Below are 23,516 nucleotides of genomic sequence, written 5' to 3'. Positions count from 1 at the left end.
AAGGGATCCATTGGAAGCCAAATTCACTTATTTTAAGTTCAAGACCTTACTTGGATTAAAATTTACTACTTTTTGATTATTTGAATTATGAATAATTATGTATTGACTTGATGGAACGCAACGCTAGTCAAAGGAAACTAAACTCTAGGAGCAATTAATATTTTTAGGGCTAAATGGTAGAGAATTCTGAAGCATAGTTTAGTGCTGCCCCTTTATAAACTAGGGAGAAAACATTAGTAGGAAATAACAGTTAAAATCCTCAGGCATTTCATTTCATTTAAAGTATATACTTCACTCAGAACATAGATCAACCAACATAGGATCAGTCAACATAGGATCAACCAAACACAGAGCATTACATGAAAATAATAAAAATGTAAACCAGTATGGGGAATGAGAAATGAGAACCCATCATTACTTTCAAGGTCTATGCTAACATGGCTACCTTTGTATCTCATGGTATAACGCTTATAGTCATATTTTTAACATCTAGTCATTAAGGTAAACCTAAACTAGTCTTTTTTTCTATTTTGAAATAAATCATGGATTATCATAACATCTCAGGAATATTTGAATCATTAAATAGTAAAGCATATCAGCTTTCAGACATCCAAATGCATATTTCAGTTGATAAGAAAGAGCAAGATTAAGATGATAGTCAAAATTTTGAATCCACGCCATTGAGTATAACATATAGGAGTCATGATACCAGCTTTTTTAATAATAAAATCTACTAACTTTGAACTTTAACATAATTACCAACCTAGCATCACTCTTAGAAAATTTGACCGAAAAGACCGAAAGAGCTGGATTTGTAAAAATTTAAAATGACTATATTTCAAGAAACAAAAAAATTCCCCTAGAAGTTGTTATGTATATCCAGGAGCAATGTTGATTTTCCAGAATACAGCTTCTTAACATGGGGGTGAAGTGAATAAGAAGATACATTATATAAAATGGCCACTCTTCATTCCAAGCACTCTTCCCAGGATTTTCCTATAATCAAGACAAGAATGATGTCTACTGAAACATATTTCATAAATCAAAACACATCCACTATCAAATAGGTCTCCTTTTCTGTATATTTCTCCTGTTTTGTTTTTTTAACCTGGTCTCACTTTTCACTGGGTTCTTCAAAATCATTGTATCCCAAATGCATATCGATGCTTTCTCAAATGTCCTATTTTGTTGCTTAAAATGATCTCTCCCTCATTTCCCCAGTCATCGCCTGCTCTTTGAGACATTTATTCATGCACCACACACCTTTGACTCCTTTGTTTTCTCACAAAGAAGTAGAAGTTCTCGCCCCACACCTAAGCATATATTTCTTATCATTAGCATACATATTCTTTCCCCCTCTTTCATCGTTCTTTGTAGCGTATATCATATACACAATTCAGTGTTTTTTTCTTCAGCTAATTTTCTTACAGGGAAAACTTTAGCAGCAGCAAAAGTAACACTTCTGACCAATATCTTAAAAAATACATTAGCCTTTGTTCTGTTTTTAATTTTAAGACTTTCCCATATTCATACAACAAACATTGTTCCCTTTGACAAATACTGGTTCTTTCAAAGGCTTCGGTGAGGAAGGGTCTTAGGTGTCTAAGCGAAGTGAGCGTGACCAGAAGGGGCAGAGTGTGAGGGAAAGTCCACGAGCTGTAGAACCAGGCAGACCTAGTGTTAATGTTCACTCTCACAGTTTAGTCTTGCAGCCCAGGAATAGAAACCATGCCCTTTGAATCTGAGAACGATGTCCTTGAAAATGTGCTGTGGTGCTCCAGAAAAAAAAAAAAAAAATAAGGGCTTAACATGAATATGAAGGAATACTATTATAAAGGATTATAATGGAAATTAACATGATTATAAAGGAAAGTATTGTGAAGAAAAATATTCCTTCATAATTCATGTTTTTAATCCTCTAATTTTTTTATCCTCTGCCATTTTAATTTCTAGTATTTGAATAGTAGAATAACATCTCAAGTATCTAGTGCTGGAAGATAGCTGAGATCAAGACAAAAACACAAACAATATCCACATGCAGGGAAATAGTTAAAAAGATATCCCTGAAATGTGGCAGCCAGGGAGACCCTTTAACAGAGTGACAGGGCATGCTGGCATCCATTACGGAAGATCAGGGTCCATGTTTCTGCCCCTGTTTTCAATTCAGACCCCTTCTCTTCTCATTAGAAAGATGTTAGAAATGCTAGAGGTGATGATGTGGTACTTAAAGAGACCCAGAGGCAATTACACACACAGAGACCAATCATTTTTCTGCAAATAATAGTAAGGGTCTTGACGTGGAGAAGTAACAAACAGACAAAAATCATCCTGCCATAATGTGGCCAACCCAGAAGAGATCTCCAGCTTTCGGACTTTGCAAGACAAGAAATCTAGCCTGGACTTAGCTCTATATGGTGAAGATGAGATAGGAACTGAAGAGCCACATGAGGACCTATCCTTTGTAGTACACAATTTACTGACGTTATGCAGTCAAATAAATCATTGTGTGGTTTATTAACTGACGTTAAATTATTTTTGATCTTCCTAAAGCCCTGTGTTAAAAAAGAAATTGCTAGGTCTTGTAATGAATGCTGGGGTAAATCCGGACTACTGGAGAGAAAATGTCTAGGGCTCAAAGTAAACGGAACCAAGTATAAGCCTTATAAAACTGTCCCATAGCGTTCAGCAGTTCACAGTAGTATGTGGTTAAGGATACGTGTCTGAGTAACCCAAAAGTAATATCCAAGTAAAGCAAGTCCTTTATTTATAATTTTTGAACACCGTGAAGGAAATGACAGGTCCATAAGAATGCATGCATGTCAGCTATAATACGACAATTGCATTCCAAAGAAAATTCATGCTCTGTTAAATATGTACCCTAAATAACAAGTTTACAGGATGATAGGGTTATCAGCAAACTGTTCAAAACGTACGTTATTTTGTAACTGTACCACTATCTTCCTCATCATTATCATCTAATATTATTATATTTATAATTGTTAATTAGAGAAATGAGGTGGACCCCTCTCACCTTGCCCCCTTAAAATACCAAAAACCACAGCTCAGCTTGGCCAGGACTTCCACAGTGGATGGACAAGTGCACAAAACAATAGGCAAGAGGAGGGATGGGTGCTGAGCCAAAGCTGAGAGAACAGAGCACTTAGGCAGGAGGCTGCGCTAGGTGGGCCTTGGAGGAAGTGCCTCCTGCCATGAGGCAAGAGCTGTACACGGCTGGGCATGTGCACCTGTGGCAAGGGATTCACTGGAGGTAGACACTAGTTTTGTTTCTTGAATACAGTCACAAAGGCTCCTGTAGGCAATGTAGTAGCCTAATCGATAGCTTTTTCCTTTCCCTTTCTTACTGAAAGTCAGCATTGTATTTCTACTCCTCTGGGCCCCTATGCCTGGAAAAAAATATCACACATGATCCAGCATCCACTTTACACTCTCATTATCCCCTATTTACCAAACACATTTGATTTAATTTTTGTTACAGGAACGTGAGTTGCAGAAGAACAGACTGACCATCTTAAAACTCCTTTTATTTCCTCTTCCTCAATCCACTGCTCTGACACACAGCAAGTGCTTTTCTCAGCCCACCACAACCACCTTTGAAAAACTCCTCTAGATGGAGCCCAGAGGTACCTATTTCTTTCCTACCTACCCACACTTCCTAGAAACTGTCCAGCAAATCAGGAACTCCATGGCCCACAGGGAGGTACTGATCCCTCCTCAGGATCAGGTGGTCTGGCTTTAGGATATTTCATCACCATGTCTCTGATTAAAGTTCAATTTTAACATCTTGTTATGTGCTAGAGGCAGGACGGTGCAGGGAGAAAGGCAAAGATGCAGATTCAATCCTGACTGCAGGGCATTCCACCCTCATGACCTGGGGGAAGTGACCCTCAGGTTTATGGATGTATTGGCTATTATAACACAGCCCTAATAGGAGTGTTGCTGTGATAACATATAAAGTGCCTAACACAAACACTGGTACATAATAGCTGATCAATAAATAATAGCTAATTAATTATTATATCTTAAACCCATACTTGAAATCAATTTATTTTTATCTTTGACAAAATTTTAACAAGTTAATTGGCAATAGATTAGAAGAAAAAAATAGAAAGAGGGAAAAGGTGCTGCTAAAAACAGGCAATCTTCCAAATAAAAAAGTCAGGGGTGAATTCATAAAATAAAGGATAAGGAATATCTTCATAAATATTATGAAGATTTATAATAATAAAACAGTAGATCTAAAACTTCTCTAAACCTGGCAATCTAGGATAATGGAGTGTTGGCACACACAGGTCTACTTATACATCTCAATATTATGTAATATAATAAACCATTAGCATATTACATAGTATTAAAATAATGTTAATAATAATGTTAATGATAGCCCTGAGTGATGGTTAAACTAGAGGAAGTACCCTCCACTTAAGAAGTCATAGATGAAAAACAACAAAGAGAAAAATTAATAGTGAGATAGATTGTGCCCAAGGATAGAAAAAAAATCAATATTTAATATTAATATCATTTTAACTTGACATGCTAATTCTAAAATTTACATGAAATAGCAAAGCTCCAAGGAAAGTCATGACAATTTTGAAGGAGATCAAAATGAGAGTATATGCCTTATTGAACTTCAAGAGTTATCTGTTAAGTTATTATAAAGAGAATGTATTATTGATTTAAATATAAACAAATAGGTAAAATAACAGAATAGATCAACAAAGATTAGACCCACATATATATGAAAACTTTACATATGTCAGTACTAGTATCATAGATAAGCGATCTTCAATAAATGTTGCTAAGATAATTGGTTCTCTATGTTACACTATTAGATTCTTAGAAACCAGATCCTTACATTAAATTACACACACACACACTCACAAAATTAACTCCAAATAGATTAATAATCTATATACAAAGAGCAAACTTTAAAAGTTTTAGAAGAAAAAATATAAAAGAATATGTTCAAATCCTCAGATTAGGGCTAGATTTAAGATACAGAAAAACACAAATCATAAAAGAAAAGATTGATAAATATGACAAAAGAATACAATTGTTATGCAAACACACCATTAAAAAAGGAAAAAACTAGGGGGCTGGCCTGGTGGCATAATGGTTAAGTTTAGCATGCTCTGCTTCTGTGGTCTAGATTTGTGGATTCAGATCCTGGACATGGACCTACACCACTTGTCAAGCCATGCTGTGGTGGCAACCCATATACAAAATAGAGGAGGACTGGCCCAGATGTTAGTTCAGGGCCACTCCTCCTCACCAAAAAAAAAAAAGAAAGAAAGAAAGAAAGAAAACTAAAGATACATTGAGAGAAAACATTTATAGTGCATTTAATCAACCAACAATTAATATTCAGAATATAATCATATTTACAAATCAGTTAGGAAAGACGCAACCCAATAATATGGGAGGCAAAAGATAAAAATAGGCATTCACTGAAAAGGAAACTCTAATGTCCAATCTAAGTATGAAATATGTTCAAGATCACTAATAATCAGGAAATAAAAAATTAATGCACAATGAGATACAATTATAAATCCAGCATATAGGTAAAAATCAAGACTAATAATACTAAGTACCAAGAATGTTGTGTAATAAGAACTCTTAAACATTGATAGCAAAAGTTTATTTTGTTACAAACATTTCATTTAATGAAGGCTAGATCTTTGGAAGAAATCTCCATTTGAAGTGGCAACATTTTGTATTTTCTAAGGCAACTAATATTCTGGATAAAATTCTAAATTGAATCTTGGCTAAGCTTTCCTTTCTCTTTTCTTTTCTGCTTAATTTAAACTAAATGTATTCTTTTCAAGATTTTCTCATTGTAATTCTGCTATCAACAATGAGAAATTACTATGGCACCTGAAATAAAAGTCGATTTCCAAATTAAGTAATGTCACACAAAAGGAAAGAGCTAATGTGCAGCCCATCCTCTCTAGGGTGCAGCACAGAATTAGTAAATGCATAAATCACACTTAAAAGTACAGTTTCTTTTCCAAAGATGATTACTACTTTAGGGAAAGCTTCACGTCTGTTGATAGCCGTCAGGCAATTAAAGTATTGACTGATCTTTTTTTGTCTCGAAATGCAGATACAGTCGTGATAGGCAAACACATTTTAAATTAACAAAATAAAAATCACTGGAACTGTTATTTAAAACGTCTGAATAAATATACCACTGGCAGAAAGGGCAGAAGGTGGTTATACTCTGTGAATGTTATTCATAGATCAAAGAAAATTTATAATTATTCTAAAGTTCTCTTGATTTTCATGAATGTTTGAGATAAATATAATTTGAGAATAAGCAAATATTAAGAGCCGACATAACATTAAATTCTGGAAATCTCACTTTTGTAATCTATCAAATGATAAGCTCCTCACCAGTTTTAAGTTTCAAAGATTCATGAATGCTAGAAAATGTGTCTAGAAACGAATTTTGAGGCCATCTTAATGCTGTTAAATTATTAAAATGTATTTTACTAGTAAAGAAGTATTTTCTCCATATAAACACAGGTTGACCTTAAGAAATACCTCATCTCAACTATATTTTGTAAATACAGTCATACAGTCTTCTGGTTCCTGAAATAAACAAATATGCATGTATGATAAACAAATATGTGTGTTTCTGTTTACTTGTTTACATATAAAACTAATTACCTCCTCTGCCAGCCTTCGTTTAGACATTTTGACGCACTGGATACTGGGCTTTCCTGGCAGCTTTTGGCCATCTATTGTTAATTGTTAAACTATCAGTTCATGGGGGCCAAGTTAGCCCTCAGAGGCTATTCTTATTTCCCTTACATTCAAGTTCTTGAGGAGTTAACTTGAAACGGATAATACATAATAGATTTCAGATTAGTCAGAGTTGACTGTCATATAATTAATAACTTTAACCCATTGAATGAAGATCCATTAGAAGGGATGTTGCGTTATCTTTGGAATCAGAGAAAACAGGCATCTCAGAGGTGAATTGTCAGTGCGTGCCTGAGCTCTGCTCTGGGGAGAAGGTATCCAGTCCCAGAGGCTGTTGAATTCCTATCACTATAAATAGGAAGCCCTATTTTTCTTAGCAGCAGCAGGCTTTCCTTGGAACTTTTAGGTGACTCCTTTGAAAGGGATTTCGAATGGAAGATGAGATCTACAGGTGGCAAACTTAAATAGCAAAACTGAAAACAACAGAATGGCTTAGCCAAGTGCAGGCTTTGCTTTTCCAGGTAGGAACACAAAACTGTATCCAGAGTTTAATTGCTCAGGACAACACGATATATCCCAGGGGCTGTGTGGACAGAGAATGAAAAAAATTTTTTTTAATAAAGATGAGGTTATTGGCTGCTAGGGAGGAATATTAGGCGAAGAAATAAGATATTTCATGTGGATTTTTAAATGAAGTTTTACAGTGAGGTATTCATTAGGCTCTCCTCTCATAGTCTATAGCAGTCTAACCTACTCACTAATGCTTGGAACCTTAAAGTGTAAGGAGTTAAATTTGCCTTTTAGGGGAATGCAACAAAGTCCAGAAACTGTCATATTGGGTTTGAGGCCAGATCCGAGGCTCTCTGTGGTGGTTTTGCAACATCTGGGTTCCACAGAGGCAGATCCATCAGTCATCTTAGCTTCATGTTATTAAACATTCAAACCATATAACTAACAAGCATGGGTTTCAGTTGAAATTCTGCCTTCATCTTCTAATTATAGTCTGGTTTCCCAGAATTTGCTGGTGACAGGTCATGAGGGTACTGTCCCCTGGAGTAATACCTTTCATTGGGCCTATTAATTTGACATTCTGGTTGAATTCATTTGTCTTTGTGGGCATTGCTGATGTGAATTTGCCAAGGTAATGCCACCCTGTGGGGACATGCTAACAGACAGTTGTAGTTGATAGTGCTACCTATTGCAAACAACCTCTTTTTCTTTTTTTTGAGGAAGATTAGCCCTGCGCTAACATCCACCACCAATCCTCCTCTTTTTTGCTGAGGAAGACTGGCCCTGAGCTAACACCCATGCCCATCTTCCTCTATTTTATATGTGGGATGCCTGCCACAGCATGGCGTGCCAAGCGTTGCATATGTCCGCACCCAGGATCTGGGCTGGTGAACCCCAGGCTGCAGAAACACAACATGCGAACTTAACTGCTGTGCCACAGGGTCAGCCCCTGCAAACAATCTTTAATCACTGTTTTCTGAAAACATCAACCCTGCGGTGTCATAATTTAAATATGATACCTGCTTCTTCTATTTAAATACAATAGCATTCGAAGCTCAAAATTAAGAAGTTCAAATTTGGGACTGTAATAGAGAGAATTCTTGATTTCAAAGAATTGGTCTATCATCCTAATGGGGACCAAAGATGCAATGGGAGGTCTGCCTTATAAATGTATAGTTAGGTTTCAAGAGACAAGACCTAAATGGTGCTATGGAAAACACACACATAAAGGGGTCTACTGCATATCATTGCATCATAGAACATCCCTAAGTAGGACATTTTAATTTTAAGATCACATAGAGCTACATGCAGAGTAAATGACGCTGAAATCACAATGGGATGTTCTGGAATATTAATGACCTTAGTGGATTTTGCTGATATTTTGCTGTTTATGACTGACATTCACAGAAGCTAGAGCCTAACACACTCATTCCAGAAGAAAATTTCCCTGCGATGAACAAAGCCCTTTTGTGCTTCTGGTAAAACATGACTCCACTAAGGCAATTAGCTGTTTTAAAAATAAACTAATTCATTTTGGAGATCTGATGTATAATTATGCAGCTGCATGGACTGGGGAGGCATGGTGACTGGCTAGAGTGTTAGTAAAATTAGAAAAAAACGCATCTCCAAGCTGACAGCTAACGCATTGATTTAATGTCCAATTGCCACCTTTGCCTTGTTGGAGCTACAGAATGAACCTCTCCTGAAAATAATAAAAAAAAAATTCTGATAAAGAGGGCAAGATATCTCCAGGGACAGAGGGAATGGTAACTAAAAATATTTATCCAGATCCTTGCTTCCAAGAAGCTTGGTACCCTCTGTAAAGTTAACTCTCATATCTCCATACAAGTATGACTCAGAGAACTTAACTCACTCATTCCATAGACAGAACTGCTCTGCACTAGTTCAAGAAGCAGAAGATTTGGTGACAAGACACTTTGTGTGGGTTCAGGGGCAGTGGCCAGAAGAGGAAATGGCTCTTGGTCCATTTTCAGAGATTTGTTACTAAGGCAGCAGCTTCCTTGAGGGGGAAGATCAAGGCCTGGCCATTAACCACAGCAGGATTGTTCCAAGCTTCGCTGGACAAAGGGCTCTACCTGATCCTGACACTGCACCTGGCTTACTTGCAGCCTAAGCTTCCACTAAACCCACAGGGCAAATTCCCACTGTAAGGTGAACATTATTTTAAAATTCTATTAACACTTATCTGATTGTCTTTCATCACATTATATGCTTCCCACTAAGTTACAACAGCAATATTCACATAACATGTCTTTATAGATTTCTCTTGCTTTTTATCATTACTTCTTTCTTCTTTTTTTCTTTCCATCCTTCCTCCTCCTCCCTTCCTCCCTTTCTTTTCTCTCTCCTCCTCCCCTCCTGTCTTCCTCTCTCCTCTCTCCTATCCTCTCTTCCTCCTAGTTGCAGTTTCATTCACTTTTCTTCTTCTGAGTATTCCAGATTCTTGCTATGGATCATTTTAAATCTCACTGTTTTTGTGTCTCTGACTTCCAGGTTTCTAGTGTTGCCTTTATTAAGAAGTAGTTCTCCAATATCCTGAAACTAGAGAATATGAATTTTAGCTCAAGATAAACATGGAAAATAATCTTTATCTATTTCAAACTTGCTTTTAAATTATTTGAGAACATAAAAATTTATTAAAATTTGATAATGAATCTGCCTTACTCTGCTAAAGGAAAAAATGGTAGTTCAAAGATAAAACATATACAAATAGAGGAATATATTAAAATTGCATTGTTATAAAGTGTTACTTCCTCAGTATCATTTTGATGCATTTTAAAAATTAGATACAAACTTTATTTCTTCAAGTTTCGTTTCCCTGGGTCTCTGATTTCATCAGCTTGGCAGAGTCTTCCCTAGGGATTATCGTGGCTAGAGTCTCACAGGGAAAGACCGGTGCTGCAGGGGCAGCAACAGGTGGATATCCGAGAGGGGAAAGCACAACTCTGACTGCCATGAATCTTGCTGATATTTTGTTCAACACATTATTTAGATTATTTAAAACTTACAGAAAGCTTGCAAGGATAATACAAAGAACTTCACACACCTTATATGCAGATTCACCAGTTTTTAACACTGCACCACATTATAGTGCTGTTTTTCTAACTTAATTTACTTTAGTTTCCATAGACTATTTCCACTCATGCATACACAAAAAAGTTGTGAGATATTACCCAAGCTCAATATCAGTGTTGGGCAGAAAGACAGAAATAGCCTTCTCCGGACAAACATTGGGATGCCATTCCCTTCCTCCACGTCTTCTTAGAAGGCCTAAAATAACACAGGATAAGAAGCTGAGAAGCACGAGGGCCTGGAAAGTTAAGATCTAGTTGTTTTACTTCTGCATTTTAAGTGATGTGTGTGGAACACCATAAACTCATAGTTATTATTTACTGCACATTATTTACTGTATATTATTTATTATATAGCAAATACAGCATAAGATCTCTCTTAGTCTCTACCCAAAAAGTCAAAGAGTTTGATTTCTCAAATAATTTAAGATCATTTAAAATAATTTCACCAACAGGCTGATCCACCAGCATGAAGCTCTAAGGAAAACATTACAGGCTCTAGTCAGTGAGAAGTAAACCAATCATATATTACAAAAGCTATGGATAATTAAGCATGCTGCCCAGGAAGAACTATTGGGGAAAAAATCAAGGTTGCTAAAGAAACCTCAAAATATCTTTTGTCTTTACATTTACCTCAAAATTTTCCAGAATAATTCCTCCTTACAAGGTCAGAGGTCATTTTAGTGGCTTATGCTATTGCTTGGCTTAGGAAACACTTTTTAGAAATGCAGTTGCTGGTCTATTGTATATGCACGTGTACAATTGGGCTATGGGTGTACATATGAGTGGAAAAGAAATACTGTTCTGTAGAGACTTGTGAGGCTGATGGTACACAGATACTGTCAATTGAGCAGAAAATAGAAATGATTGGGTCTTGTAAAAGAATGAACCAAAAATCAGTATTCTGAGTTAGAGATATAACTTGCGCTAAGGTTGCATCACAACTATCGCATGTTAGTTCTTCCCAGCCTGGCAAAATTCTCTGGTGAGCTCTGCAAACACAAAGCTGGCACAAATAATGAGAAGGGTGACCAGGAGCATAGGTATAAAAGCTGCTGCAAATCCCCAGCATCTTTCTTTGCATGAGTGTTTGTTTCTGGGACCAGAGATTCAGCCAGTCCATTAATCTCAGCTCCCCATGACCCAAAAGGTGCTGAATGCTTAACTTTGTTCTCCTTGACTTTGCTATACCCCATATAGGTGAGCTTGTCTGGTTTGCTGTGCATATGGATTGTTGTGCATCAAAGATGATTTGGAAATGGCAAATTGGCCTTACTTCATTCCATGAGCACCTAGTATACCAGGCACTCTTCTAAACACCTGGGATAGACCAGAGACAAAATCCAAGCTTTCATGGAGCTTATATTCTGAGGGGGGGTGGGGGGAAGCAAACAGTAAACAAGTACACAAAGAAGTGGGATGCCATATAGTGATCGGTGCAACACTAAAATAAAAGAGGGTAATGGGAGGGGCCAGTCCAGTGGCTCAGCAGTTAAGAGTGCACATTCTGCCTTGGTGCCCTGGGGTTCGCTGGTTCAGATCCCAGGTGTGGACATGGCACTGGTTAGCAGGCCATGCAGTGGTAGGCGTCGCACATATAAAGTAGAGCAAGATGGGCAGGGATATTAGCTCAGAGCCAGTCTTCCTCAGCAAAAAGAGGAGGATTGGCAGCAGATGTTAGCTCAGGGCTAATTGTCCTCAAAAAAAAAAATAAAAAAAGAGGGTAATGGGATACAGAGTGAGTTAGGATGCATGAATCATTTAGAAAGAGTGGTAGAAAAGGTATCTTCGCCGAGGAGGTGACACGACCAGCTGAGATCAGAAAAACATGAAGGAGCCAGCCATGTAAATATGCAGGAAAGGCACATTCCAGGCAGAGGGAATAGACTCTGTGTGTTTGCGACAGAAAGTAGGCCAGTGGAACTGCAACACAGAAAGGAGTGGGGAGAGGTAAAGAAGATTCTTTTGGAGGAGACAGCAGTCAGAACCTGTCAATCTGCGCAATTACATCAACAGAATAAAGGGAGAATTTGAGAGTTAGGGTATGAGAGAGATGGGGCCATGTAGTGGGAAAGAAAGAACTTCATTCAAAGAGCGCTCATACTGCGGAACAGGTCCAAGACCATCCCTGGGCAGTGCCTGTCTGGGAGGCAGCTAATCAGGGACAGAATCAGAGGTGAATAGATTAGAGGGAACAGTCTGAATATTATCTGTGCCATTTCTTACTGTGGAATTTGATTTGAAACCTGCCAGTAACAATCTTTTCTTGGAAGTAGGCAGGGGTAGATATTATAAATAAATATAATCTGAGAACAAAAACAGGACTGAAAATCAAATCTGCAGCTAAAGGCAGCTAAAGCACGGCTCCAAATCAAATCTTCAGGTTTAGAGAAAGTCCTTAGCAATTACAGAACAACACCATCCACAGCAGAGCGGCAGTATAGAGAGAAATATGGGCATGGACCTCTTAGAGATCTGCAGCCTGGTTTGTGTTAGTAGCAGAATTTAAAACACAGGGACAAGCTCTAGAAAACCAGAGCCCAAACAGCCATTTACAGGTTTTTTAAAAAAGGCACCGAAATTAGCATGTCTAAACTAGGTGAGTCTTCCTAGCATCTCTTTATCCTACTCCCACATCCTTTTGGTAATAGTCTCTGATTTTCTCCCCACAAGGGTGGTTAGATAATGGTACCCCTGACCCAGTGGTCAAGTAATTGAACTAAAGAACACACACTTGACCTTAGATGGGCCAATCTCAATCTCTCTCCAGGAATTTAAAACTAGCACAGAGCACAGAATATGTAAAGACCCAGAGGTGGGAAAAAGTTGGGAGCTGAGTTATGTCGGGTGGCATTCCAGAGAGAAGGTCCACGGAGCCCTGTTGCTGAGACCTCACCTAACTCATTTTCATAATATGATACCTTTTGTGTTTATGTTGGCCATATTGGTTTCTCTTGATTCTAGCCAAAATGTCTTTAGCTAACACAATTATCAATTCTTATAAATGTCATCCTGCTTTGGAATCACGAATGTTGAAACAACGACAGACTTGAAGGCGGGATTCATAACCCAAAATTACTCAAAATAGATGGAGCGTTGGATGAAAACTAAAAGATATGGTGTAAAAAGCAGGAACTCAGTGGCCAGGACTCAACTGCCTGGATATCACATACAGAGACTGTCAGGCACTTGGATGGAGGGCACCAATGCACACTGAGAGGGAAGACCTTGGTCCATTCTGCAAAGGTTTCCCGAAACACCTACTCTAGGCCAGGCACCTACTCTATTTTCAGATGCTGGAAATATAGCAGTAAACAGGGGAGAAAAGGTCCTTGCTCTCTTAGAGTTTCCATTGTTAGACTTTAACTCAACAGAAATTCTCCCTTCATATTTTCTCTGTCCATTATTTGAAATAAAGGTTCTACCTGATAAGCAAATGCTCCACAAACTTCAACCTAGCCAAGCTAGGGATACTCAGGGATACTATAGAGATAAACTCCTGCCTCAGCTGTCTCAGTAGTCAAGGAATTGGAAGTTCTCAAACTTAAGCGTAAATAATAAACAATAATAATATTAGCAACTACATAAACATGCAGATTCCAAGAGCTTATCTCGAATGTCAGGGGTTAGGCAAACTATAGCAAATCTAACCCTCTGCCTGTTTTTCTAAGTAAAGTATTACTGGAATACAGCCACATCTATTTGTTTACATATTGTCTATGGTTGTTTTCCTGCTAAAAAGCAGAGCTGAATAGTTGTAACAGAGACTATACAGTCGGCAAAGTGGAAATATTTACTATCTGGCCCTGCACAGAGAAAGTTTGTCAACCCCTGCCTTAAGAGATTCTCATGCAGGCTATCCAACGTCTGTAGTGAAAGCTTCTTCTACCTCTACATTTTAATGATTTTCAAAAAAATAATTTAAATTTAATACTAAGAAACAGAAATTTCCGTAACTGGCTAAGCACTATGAAAGTAAATCCAAGGAAACATAAAGATTATCCTTGCAAATTACAATAGCTTAAAATAACTGACTTTTTGTTTTTTCATTTCTCAAATTTAACAAAATATATACTTGTTTTAGAAACCATGGAACATTTATAAAATCACTACTAATTCGTAACACATGAAGATCACCTCTATTAAGTTTCTGACATATTCACTTAGAGTTCTGTTTGCAATTGGTTTATTAAATGCAAGAAGACACATATCTAGGCGAAATGATTTTATTCTCAAAGTTCACCTTACCTACAATTCATTAGTTCTAAAATAAATAGTATGACTGATATACCCGTAAGAGCTGAGCTCTCCCCATTAAACTGAGTTACACAGTTTAATGTAACTGTTTACAGTCTAATGTAGGAAGGGATTATAACTCACTCATTTTTATTTTCACAGCAACCAGGATCCTGGCTGGTACTTAGTAGGGACTTGATAGAATGAATGATAAAGAAAGCTCCTAGACAGTTATGTTCTTGCATGAGGTCCTGTTTGTGGGAACTTTGTGAATTGCTCCCATTCATGAAATACAATGTGGTACCATTAGGTTGTTACTAGTGAACACCTACACACTTTCTCTTGCTCTTTTAAGCTCCCTGTTAGATGTGTCACCATTTAAAATGTGCTTTTTTCCCTGTTAATGTGAGTTTTGCAAGGTCAACCCACAGTTTCCCAAAATAACACTATATCTAGTGTTTCCCAGAAATAGCATATACAAATATGACATTTAAAACTGCTCTTTGATTTATGAGATCTGTACTTGATGGTGAATAATAGTGAGAAGTTCCCAAATTTGAACATGAAAATGTACGGCTCTTCTCCAAAATTAAAGTGGCAGAATATTATAAATAAGCTAACACTATTTCTCTGTCAACACATAGCCAAATGCCAAAAATACAAATATATATATATACACACACACATTTCTCATAGGTTTCGATTTAGTCACACTGGCCAATGAAGTAAAACTGGAAGTAATAAAAACCTGGTGGCCATCTGTGGAAAAACCCCAGGGCCACTATAATTATGTTTGGGTCTGAATCAATATAGAGAGTAGGTGATTATAAAACTTAAAGTAATGGCGGGATGACTAAGAAGCACAAATGAGAGTATGAAATGAGACAGATACCCAAGGTTACAATGATCTCATCCTGCTAAAGATGTACAGTCTGACAACACAGAGATTGGCTTGTGTTTTAAATTTATTTCTGTATTTTCTACTTTTCACCTATACAATAGTCCGGAGATTCAGAGGAAATGAAAAATAAACCAAGCACAATAAAATAAGTAAAGTAGTGTTGGATTGTAACACAAAGAATAAAACGGGAAAATAAATAAGGCATAGCTAAATACTTCAAACATATTACAAGAAAATTTCCGTTAAAAAAAGAAAAATGGAAAAGCTAAATAAAATGGACAAATTCCTAGAAAAGCAAAACACAAAACTGATACATGAATAACTAGGAAAATCTAAATAGTCATACAACCATTAAAAAAACTGAACCCACAATTAAAAATCTTCCCTCAAAGAAAATTCCAGGCTTCACCAGTAAATGGTACCAAAAAATTAAGGAAGAAATAACACTAAATTCTTCCAGAAATAAAAAATTGAGGGAACACTGACCAACTCATTATGCAAATATAGGCTGATACCAAATCTAACAAGAGGATTCCAAAACAGGAAAATTATAAACTAGCTTCATTCATAAACATAGAGGAAAAAATCCTACACAAATATAAGAAGTAAAATCCAGACATAAATAGAAAGGACAGGTTCAATTTCTTTCTTTACTAGTAATAGGAATCTTCAGGGAAACTCTAATTAAAAGCAAAACTATCTACCTACTGGCATGGCTAAAATTACACAGACTGGTGACACCAAGTATTGACAAAGAAGTGGAGCCATCAGTACTCTTACTGAGTGCTAATAGGACTGTAAATTGATACAATCACTTTGGAAAACTGTTTGATAGTGAGTACAGGCATGTGCTGCTTAACAGGAATACATTCTGAGAAATGTAACGTTACGTGATTTGGGTTTTGTGCGAACATCACAGAGTGCACTCACACAAGCCGAGGTGGTATACCTCCCGCACACCCCGGCTCTATGGTATAGTCTGTTGCTCCTAGACTACAAATCTGTACAACCTTTTACTGTACACAATTGTAAGACAATGGTAAGCATAGAAATGTACAGTAAAACTACAGTATAAAAGATAAAAAATGGTACACCTGTATAGGACATTTATCATGAATGGAGCTTGCAGGACTGGAAGTTGCTCTGGGTGAGTCAGTGAGTAAGTGGGTGAATGAAAAGGCCTAGGATGTTACTGTTCACCACTGTGGACTTTATAAACACTGTACATTTAGGCTACACTAAATTCATAAAAAATATTTTTCTTTCTTCAATACTATATTAACCTCAGTTTACTGTAACTTTTTTATTTTATATCCTTTAAATTTTTTCAAACTCTTTCGAAGTAACACTTCACTTAAAACACAAACACACTGTACAGGTGTACAAAAATATTTTCTTTATATCCTTATTCTATAAGCCTTATTTATTTATTTATTTTTCTGTAAGATTGGCACCTGAGCTAACAACTGTTGACAATCTTCTTTTTTTTTTTTTTCTGCTTTTTCTCCCCAAATCCCCCAAGTACATAGTTGTATATTTTAGTTGTGGGTCCTTCTAGTTGTGGCATGTGGGATGCCGCCTCAATGTGGCCTAACGAGCAGTGCCATGTCCACACCCAGGATCCGAACTAGTGAAACCCTGGGCTGCCTAAGCGGAGCGCACGAACTTAACTACTCGGCCACGGGGCCGGTCCCCAAGCCTTTTTTATTTTTAAAATTTTTCATTTCATTTTTTTAATTTTTAAACTTTTTTGTGGAAAACTAAGACACAAACACACATGTTAGCCTGGGCCTACAAAGGGTCAGAATCATCAATATCACCGTCTTCTACCTCCACATCTTGTCCCACTAGAAAGTCTTCAGCGCAATAACATACATGGAGCTGCCATTGCCCATGATAACAATGCTTTCTTCTGGAACACCTCCTGAAGGACCTCCCTGAGGCTCTTCTTGAGGAGATGTCACTCTTTTCAGAAATATGTCCATGGAGGTTTCCTTGGTTTGTTTCTTTTTTTCATTATCGATTTGCTTGTAAACAGATAATATACCACGAATATTCCCCTCTATTAATGAAAGCCTTTCCACATTTCCAAACTTTTTAAGGAGCTTGCTGATGTCTGAAAAAGCTTCTACTAAACATTTCATTGTGAATTTTCTTGGGGGTTCTTCTTTTCCTTCTCCTGCAGTTTCCTTTTCTCTTGCCTCTTCTTCGGCTATGCGTTCCTGTTCCAGTTCCAGTTCCTCATTAGTCAATTCCTAAGGAACCATCTCTCAGAGCTGCTCAATGTCATCCTTATCCACACCCAGGTTAAAGCTGTTTGCTATCTCAACCACAGCCTTGTTGATTTTTGCAACCCCCTCATCCGTGGCAAATCCTTTGAAGGCATGGATGAACCTCTTGAGTGTCTTCTTCCAGATGCCATTCATACATTTCTTGGTGACATCACCCCAAGCCCAAGTAAGGTCTTGACGCAGCCATAGCTGTTGTAATCCTTTCAGAATTGCACTAATGTCTTCTCAGTGTTTTCCTCAGTTGTAGCAATAGCCTGGGCAAAGGTCCTCCTCAGGTAGTAGGCCTTAAAAGCTGCTATCACTCCTTGATCCATTAGTTGGATCAAAGAGGTGGTGTTTGGAGGGAAAAAGACCACTTTGATATTGGAATGAAGATCACCAATAAAAGGAGGATGTCTGGGAGCATTATCACAATAAACAAAATCTTGAAAGGTATGCTATTTTCCAAACAGTACTTCATTTTGCTGGCATAGCAATTCAGGAGGGCATCTTAGAAGAGGACCTGGGTCATCCACGACTTCTTACTGCTTATGTAGTACACTGGCAGTATGTGCTTATTGATATGCTCGAAGGCCCTGGGGTTCTCACTGTGCCCGATCACAAAGGGTTTCAATTTGTAGCCTGTAACATTGCCCCAAGTAAAACTGTTATCCTGTCCTTAAAAGCCTTGAAACCTGGCATTCCTCGGCCTGCTTATGGATGAAAGTCCTTTCAGGCATCCATTTCCAGAATAGGGAGGTTCCATCCATACTGAATATTTGCTCTGGCAAATTATTTTCCTACAAAATCACTTATCTAGAGTTTACAAAAATTCTTCAAATGCTTTCAGATCAGCACTCCCAGACTCACCACTCACTTTCACATTACATAACAAATGATCCTTGAATCATTTAGGCCACCCAGAGCTAGCAGTAAATTCAACATCATAGTCAGATCCAGCCATTTCTTTCAACGTCACAAACAGCCTTTTTGCTTTGGCCATGATTGTCATGGTGCTGAGAGGGATATGCTTCTGTGTCTGGTCTTCAATCCAGGTCATTAGAAGTTTCTCCATGTCATTCTTCTAGAATTTTTGTGAGTCTTATTGCCTTCAATGAAGCAGATCCTTTAACAGCTTCCATCACTTTGTTCTTGTTCTTCAAGATTGTAGCTATGGTGGAATGGCACGTGCCTGGCTAGCAAAAACCATCACAGGTTTTCCATTTTCATAGCCCTTAATCACTTGTATTTTCATTTCCAGGTCAATCACTTGATGTGGCCTCTTACTGGCAACATTAGCAGTGGATTTTGTACACTTTGGGGCCATGATGAACAAAACATGAGATTAAATCAAGCACAGAGAAAATGATGCAATGAAGAGACGTAGTAAACATGACATATACACGGCTGCTGCCAGTGTAACACGGCATACTGCTTTACAGTAGAAATTTTTTTATAGAAAGAGTACACTCTAAAATAATAATAAAAAGTATACTGGTAAATATATAAACCAGTAACAGTCGTTTATTATTATTATTTAGTATTATGTACTCTACACAATTGTATATGCTATACTTTTATGTGACTGGCAGTGCAGTAGGTTTGTTTCAGCATCACCACAAACATATTAGTAATGCATTGCGCTATGACATTCTGACAGCTATGATGTCACTAGGTGATAAGAATTTTTCTGCTCCATTATAATCTTATGGGAGCACTATCATATATATGGTCTGTCGTTGACTGACAAGTTAGGTGGTGCATGACTGTATTAAATTTCAATATACTCATATGCTATGCCATGGCAATTCATAGGGGGAAAAATTCATGCCCCAAGGTACATGAATAAGAACATTCTATAACAGCATTCTTCATAATTAGTCAAAACTGGAGATAATCTAAATACCCATCAAAGGTAAAACGGGTAAAAAAAATTCTGATAGGGTCACGGAGTGGATACTATACAGCAAAGAAAATTAACAAACTAAAGCTATAAACAACACTATGGATGAATCTTGCAAACTTAACTTTGAGTGAAAAGTCCAGTCACAAAACAATACATACCACATAACTTCATTTATTTGTACTATAAAAACAGGCAAAATGAAATGACAATAGAAATCAAAGTAAGGTCACTTATGGGAAGGAGGGTTGGAATAGGGATTGGGAGAGGACCTGATTTAGATCTAATGCTACATTATAAAGTGCTGGCATTATTCTATTTCTTCATCTAGGTGTAATACTTATAATACGTTCATTGAGCGTTTTTCTGTATGTGGGTTTTACCTCATTAAAAAAAAAGTAAAAAACAAAAAAAGTCCTGACTTTTAATAGCATTTCTTATAACAGAGTAATAGTGAGAACCTGGTATGACAGCAATATTATTATTCAGTTATATATAAAGAGTGGATGAGAACAGGAAGCCTAGATACAAGCAAGAGGATAAGAGGCTGTAACAAATAATCCTTTTATCAGAGATTAAAACACTGGGGTGACTGTGGAAATAGAATTGTTATAACATCATTACTTGAAAGGTTAAGATATATCTTTATATGACAGATTTATAATTTCCAGTCCATTATTTTTTAAATGTTAACACTAGAAGTTTCAAACTCCGAGGTTTCTGATTCAATAATAGGAGATAGATAGTATTAAATAGGAATAAGAAGTACTTAGTCAAACATAACCACTTGCTAATATAGTGAATATAGTGACCATGAGTACATTATTCAACTTCTCCAGGCCTCAGTTTTCTCATCTTAATACAACACTTGGGAGGAATAAATGAGATAGTCTACGTAAGACGTTTAGCACAAGCCTGGCACATAATAAGCATCCCTTATTGTGAACTACTATCATCACCATCATCATATAAAATTGACTAAAGTCATATCAAATAAATTTTTAGTGTCATAATCTTTTTAATCAAATAATTAAATTTATTCAAAATTTATTACTTTTTCTTCTACAAACAAAAAGTCACATTCATCCAAACCACAGTTCCATAAACCCTTCACAAGCCCTCATCCGCACTTTATAAGCAATAAATGGGTGAAGGGAGCCATTTTTTCCCCTAAAAGACTGCTCTTGCTAAAACTGCTTAAATTCCACTTAAGCCAATGGTTAGACAGTACTGATAAGCTCCCCCAAATAAAACAAAACAAATCTCAGAAGATTTGGTTTTCATTGACTGGGGAACAAAAATCAAACAAGAAAATATATTTCCTCTAAAAGTTTATAAAAAACATCTTCTAACAGTACTGTAGTGAAACATCTTAAAAATAACTGGGGGATCTCTCTTCAGCTGCTACTCTGGAGATATAAGGAGGCAACGTAACTCTTAACAAAGGGACCGGTCCAGTTCAAATGTGCCAGGAAAAACTAAGTTGATAGGAAAAGCAGTTGTTTGCCTAGTACCAATTTAAGTGCTACTTTTATTTAATAAAAAAAATAGGAATCTGACAATCAGATAGCAGGTAGCATAATACTGCTGCTAACAAAATCATGCACAAGTGTATATTATTAGGTTACAACTTTGTAAACATTTTAGGCAATACTGGATTTAACCAAAACTTTTTGAGCTTTTTGGTCTTTTTTTAATTGTTCGCAAAATATTTTAAAATCCTTCAATTTTAGAAAAAACATTTTCATTAAAAGTCCTCTTTTTCATCACTTAAACTTATCTAAAATTAGCAACATCTAATTGACCATTGCATCGCAGATTTTTAAGTTTCGTGAATTTTCTAATAGGATTAACCTGGGTCAAAAAGAGTTAATTTTCAATCTAGAAATCAATCTGGTATTAGTTTCTAGCATTTAACCAAATACTTAGGACTCCAAATTTTTTCTGACTGCAAAGTCCATGTATGTCTGAGAGAAGTATATGTGTATATGTACGTCTACACACATGCTAACACACACACATGAGATGTTTTGCTAGTCTTTATTTGTCTGACTTTGTTATTCTTCTCCACAGTTAATAGGGTTCCCCACAGAAAGAGAGCCACTAATTTAATTTTCTCTTTTTTGGCTTTTTTAGTCTTGTCTAGAAACTACTGTCTATTTTCCAGAGTCTATTAAACAGGTGGGGTTGCAAATATTAGTCATAGTAGAGCATTAGGTTGTTTTTATAATTTTTCTGCTCAATCTACCTTACAGAAAAACATAGTAGTCTTTCTAAATATTTTCTATTAAGGTTCAGGAAAATCCACTCTTGATACCATAGAATGAAGTCGAAACCATAAAATATAGAAAGCTATTGGGGCCGGCCTGGTGGCCGAGTGGTTAAGTTCGCGCGCTCCACTGCAGGTGGCACAGTGCTTTGTCGGTTCGAATCCTGAGCGCGGACATGGCACCACTCATCAGGCCATGCTGAGGCGGTGTCCCACATGCCACAACTAGAAGGATCCACAACTAAGAATATACAACTATGTACCAGGGAGCTTTGGGGAGAAAAAGGAAAAAATAAGAAAACTTTAAAAAAAAAAAAAGAAATCTATGAATTTTGCCCCCAAATGCAGCTGCTACATACCATAATTCCACAAAATTTTATATCAATGAAAACTAATTGTTTATTCTGCACTGAAACCAAGCCTGGCCACTGTCAAAAGCTTTGCTTCCTCTTTATAATTCCACAAAAGTTAAACTAAAAGCACAAGTGTAAGTACAACAATGAAGTATCATCTATATGGTGACAGGCTAGAATTATACACTGTGCTCATGAACAAATGCGATTATCACAAGCAAACAGTTGAACTTCTCAATCATTTTAAGTCAACTTCATCCATAAGCAGTGTGCAAACTGAAGATCTGAAATAGTCTGATACAGGAAAATCTATAAGGTTTGATGATTCTGTAGGGTAGATTGGATGCCTTTCTCAAATATGAGGACTTGAAGATATACTGTAAGAAAACTAAAAGGCTATTTCCTTTCTCTTTAATAAGGAAGTTATATGACGTAGCCCAAGGGGGCACACCATCCTCAGAGAAGTCTATTAGGCTTCAGCACAATCCTCCAAATCAACATTTGCAAACGTTAATTTGTAATTTGAACACCATAAAAATTAAATCATCACCCTGGGCAGGCTGATTCACTGGCAAGGGAGCAAAAATTGGAGGCCAAGGGCCATTTTCTATGGTTACCATTAGTCAATTATAGTCAGTAAAATGAAGCTTATCTTACCTGTTAAAAAGATTGCCTCTCCAGAAAACAGCCCCCGCAAAAAAACTGGAAAAATAATCCATCTGAGCATGTATACTACCAAAAGGCAATTTTATTTATTGGTTCATCATTTTCTTAGAAAATTTCTTTCACTCTTACTATTTTAATATAACTTTCTGCTTTCCTACTCAATTCTTACCTCACTACAGTATCTATTTAAAATCATCTGAGAGGAAGAGAGTTAATTCTTAGCATTTTAACCTCTATTTGACTTATATGTTAAAACAGTAGGAAGTAACAGATTTCAGGCACTTGGGGCTAAGGAAAAGAAGGAATCTAGGGGCCTGAAGTAAGAGGCAAATAAATAAATAAATAAATAAAAAGAGTAGGGAGAGGTGAAAAGACCCAAAGACACTCCTAACCGACCTGAGAGTTTTGCCCAGCCGGTAACCCTGCTTCTCTGACTCATGCCAGCTCCCAACAGCAATTCCTTGGTTGGTCGCCCATGGTAGAACTGGGTCAGGCACGTCTGGGCCAAAGTTGGGGCTAACCACAGTTTTGACCAATAGCCTGGGAAAGAAAGTCACCCACTCATATTCAGTTCAACTCCAAAGAAATCAAAG

General features: G+C 37.0%; 1 protein-coding gene across 35 annotated transcripts in view; it reads right to left on the bottom strand.

Moving 5' to 3' along the window:
- The window catches only part of HDAC9 (histone deacetylase 9), a 546,893-nt gene that overhangs the window by 172,386 nt on the left and 350,991 nt on the right, over nt 1–23,516 (bottom strand). For 5 of the 35 annotated variants that reach the window (XM_070264629.1, XM_070264606.1, XM_070264644.1 and 2 more), the window contains one exon: nt 10,428–10,524. The exons of 29 other annotated variants lie outside the window; for them this stretch is intronic. In XM_070264629.1, the coding sequence (XP_070120730.1) occupies nt 10,428–10,485 (58 nt within the window). In that variant the 5' untranslated portion in view covers nt 10,486–10,524. Of the gene's footprint in view, nt 1–10,427; nt 10,525–23,516 lie in introns of those variants that run through there. One more of the 35 variants, XM_070264642.1, reaches the window with a different exon arrangement.

Source organism: Equus caballus, chromosome 4, assembly GCF_041296265.1.
Source record: "Equus caballus isolate H_3958 breed thoroughbred chromosome 4, TB-T2T, whole genome shotgun sequence".
NCBI classification, from domain to species: Eukaryota; Metazoa; Chordata; class Mammalia; order Perissodactyla; family Equidae; genus Equus; species Equus caballus.
Note: the sequence above shows the minus strand (reverse complement) of the source record. Positions and strands in the feature narration are given on the sequence as shown.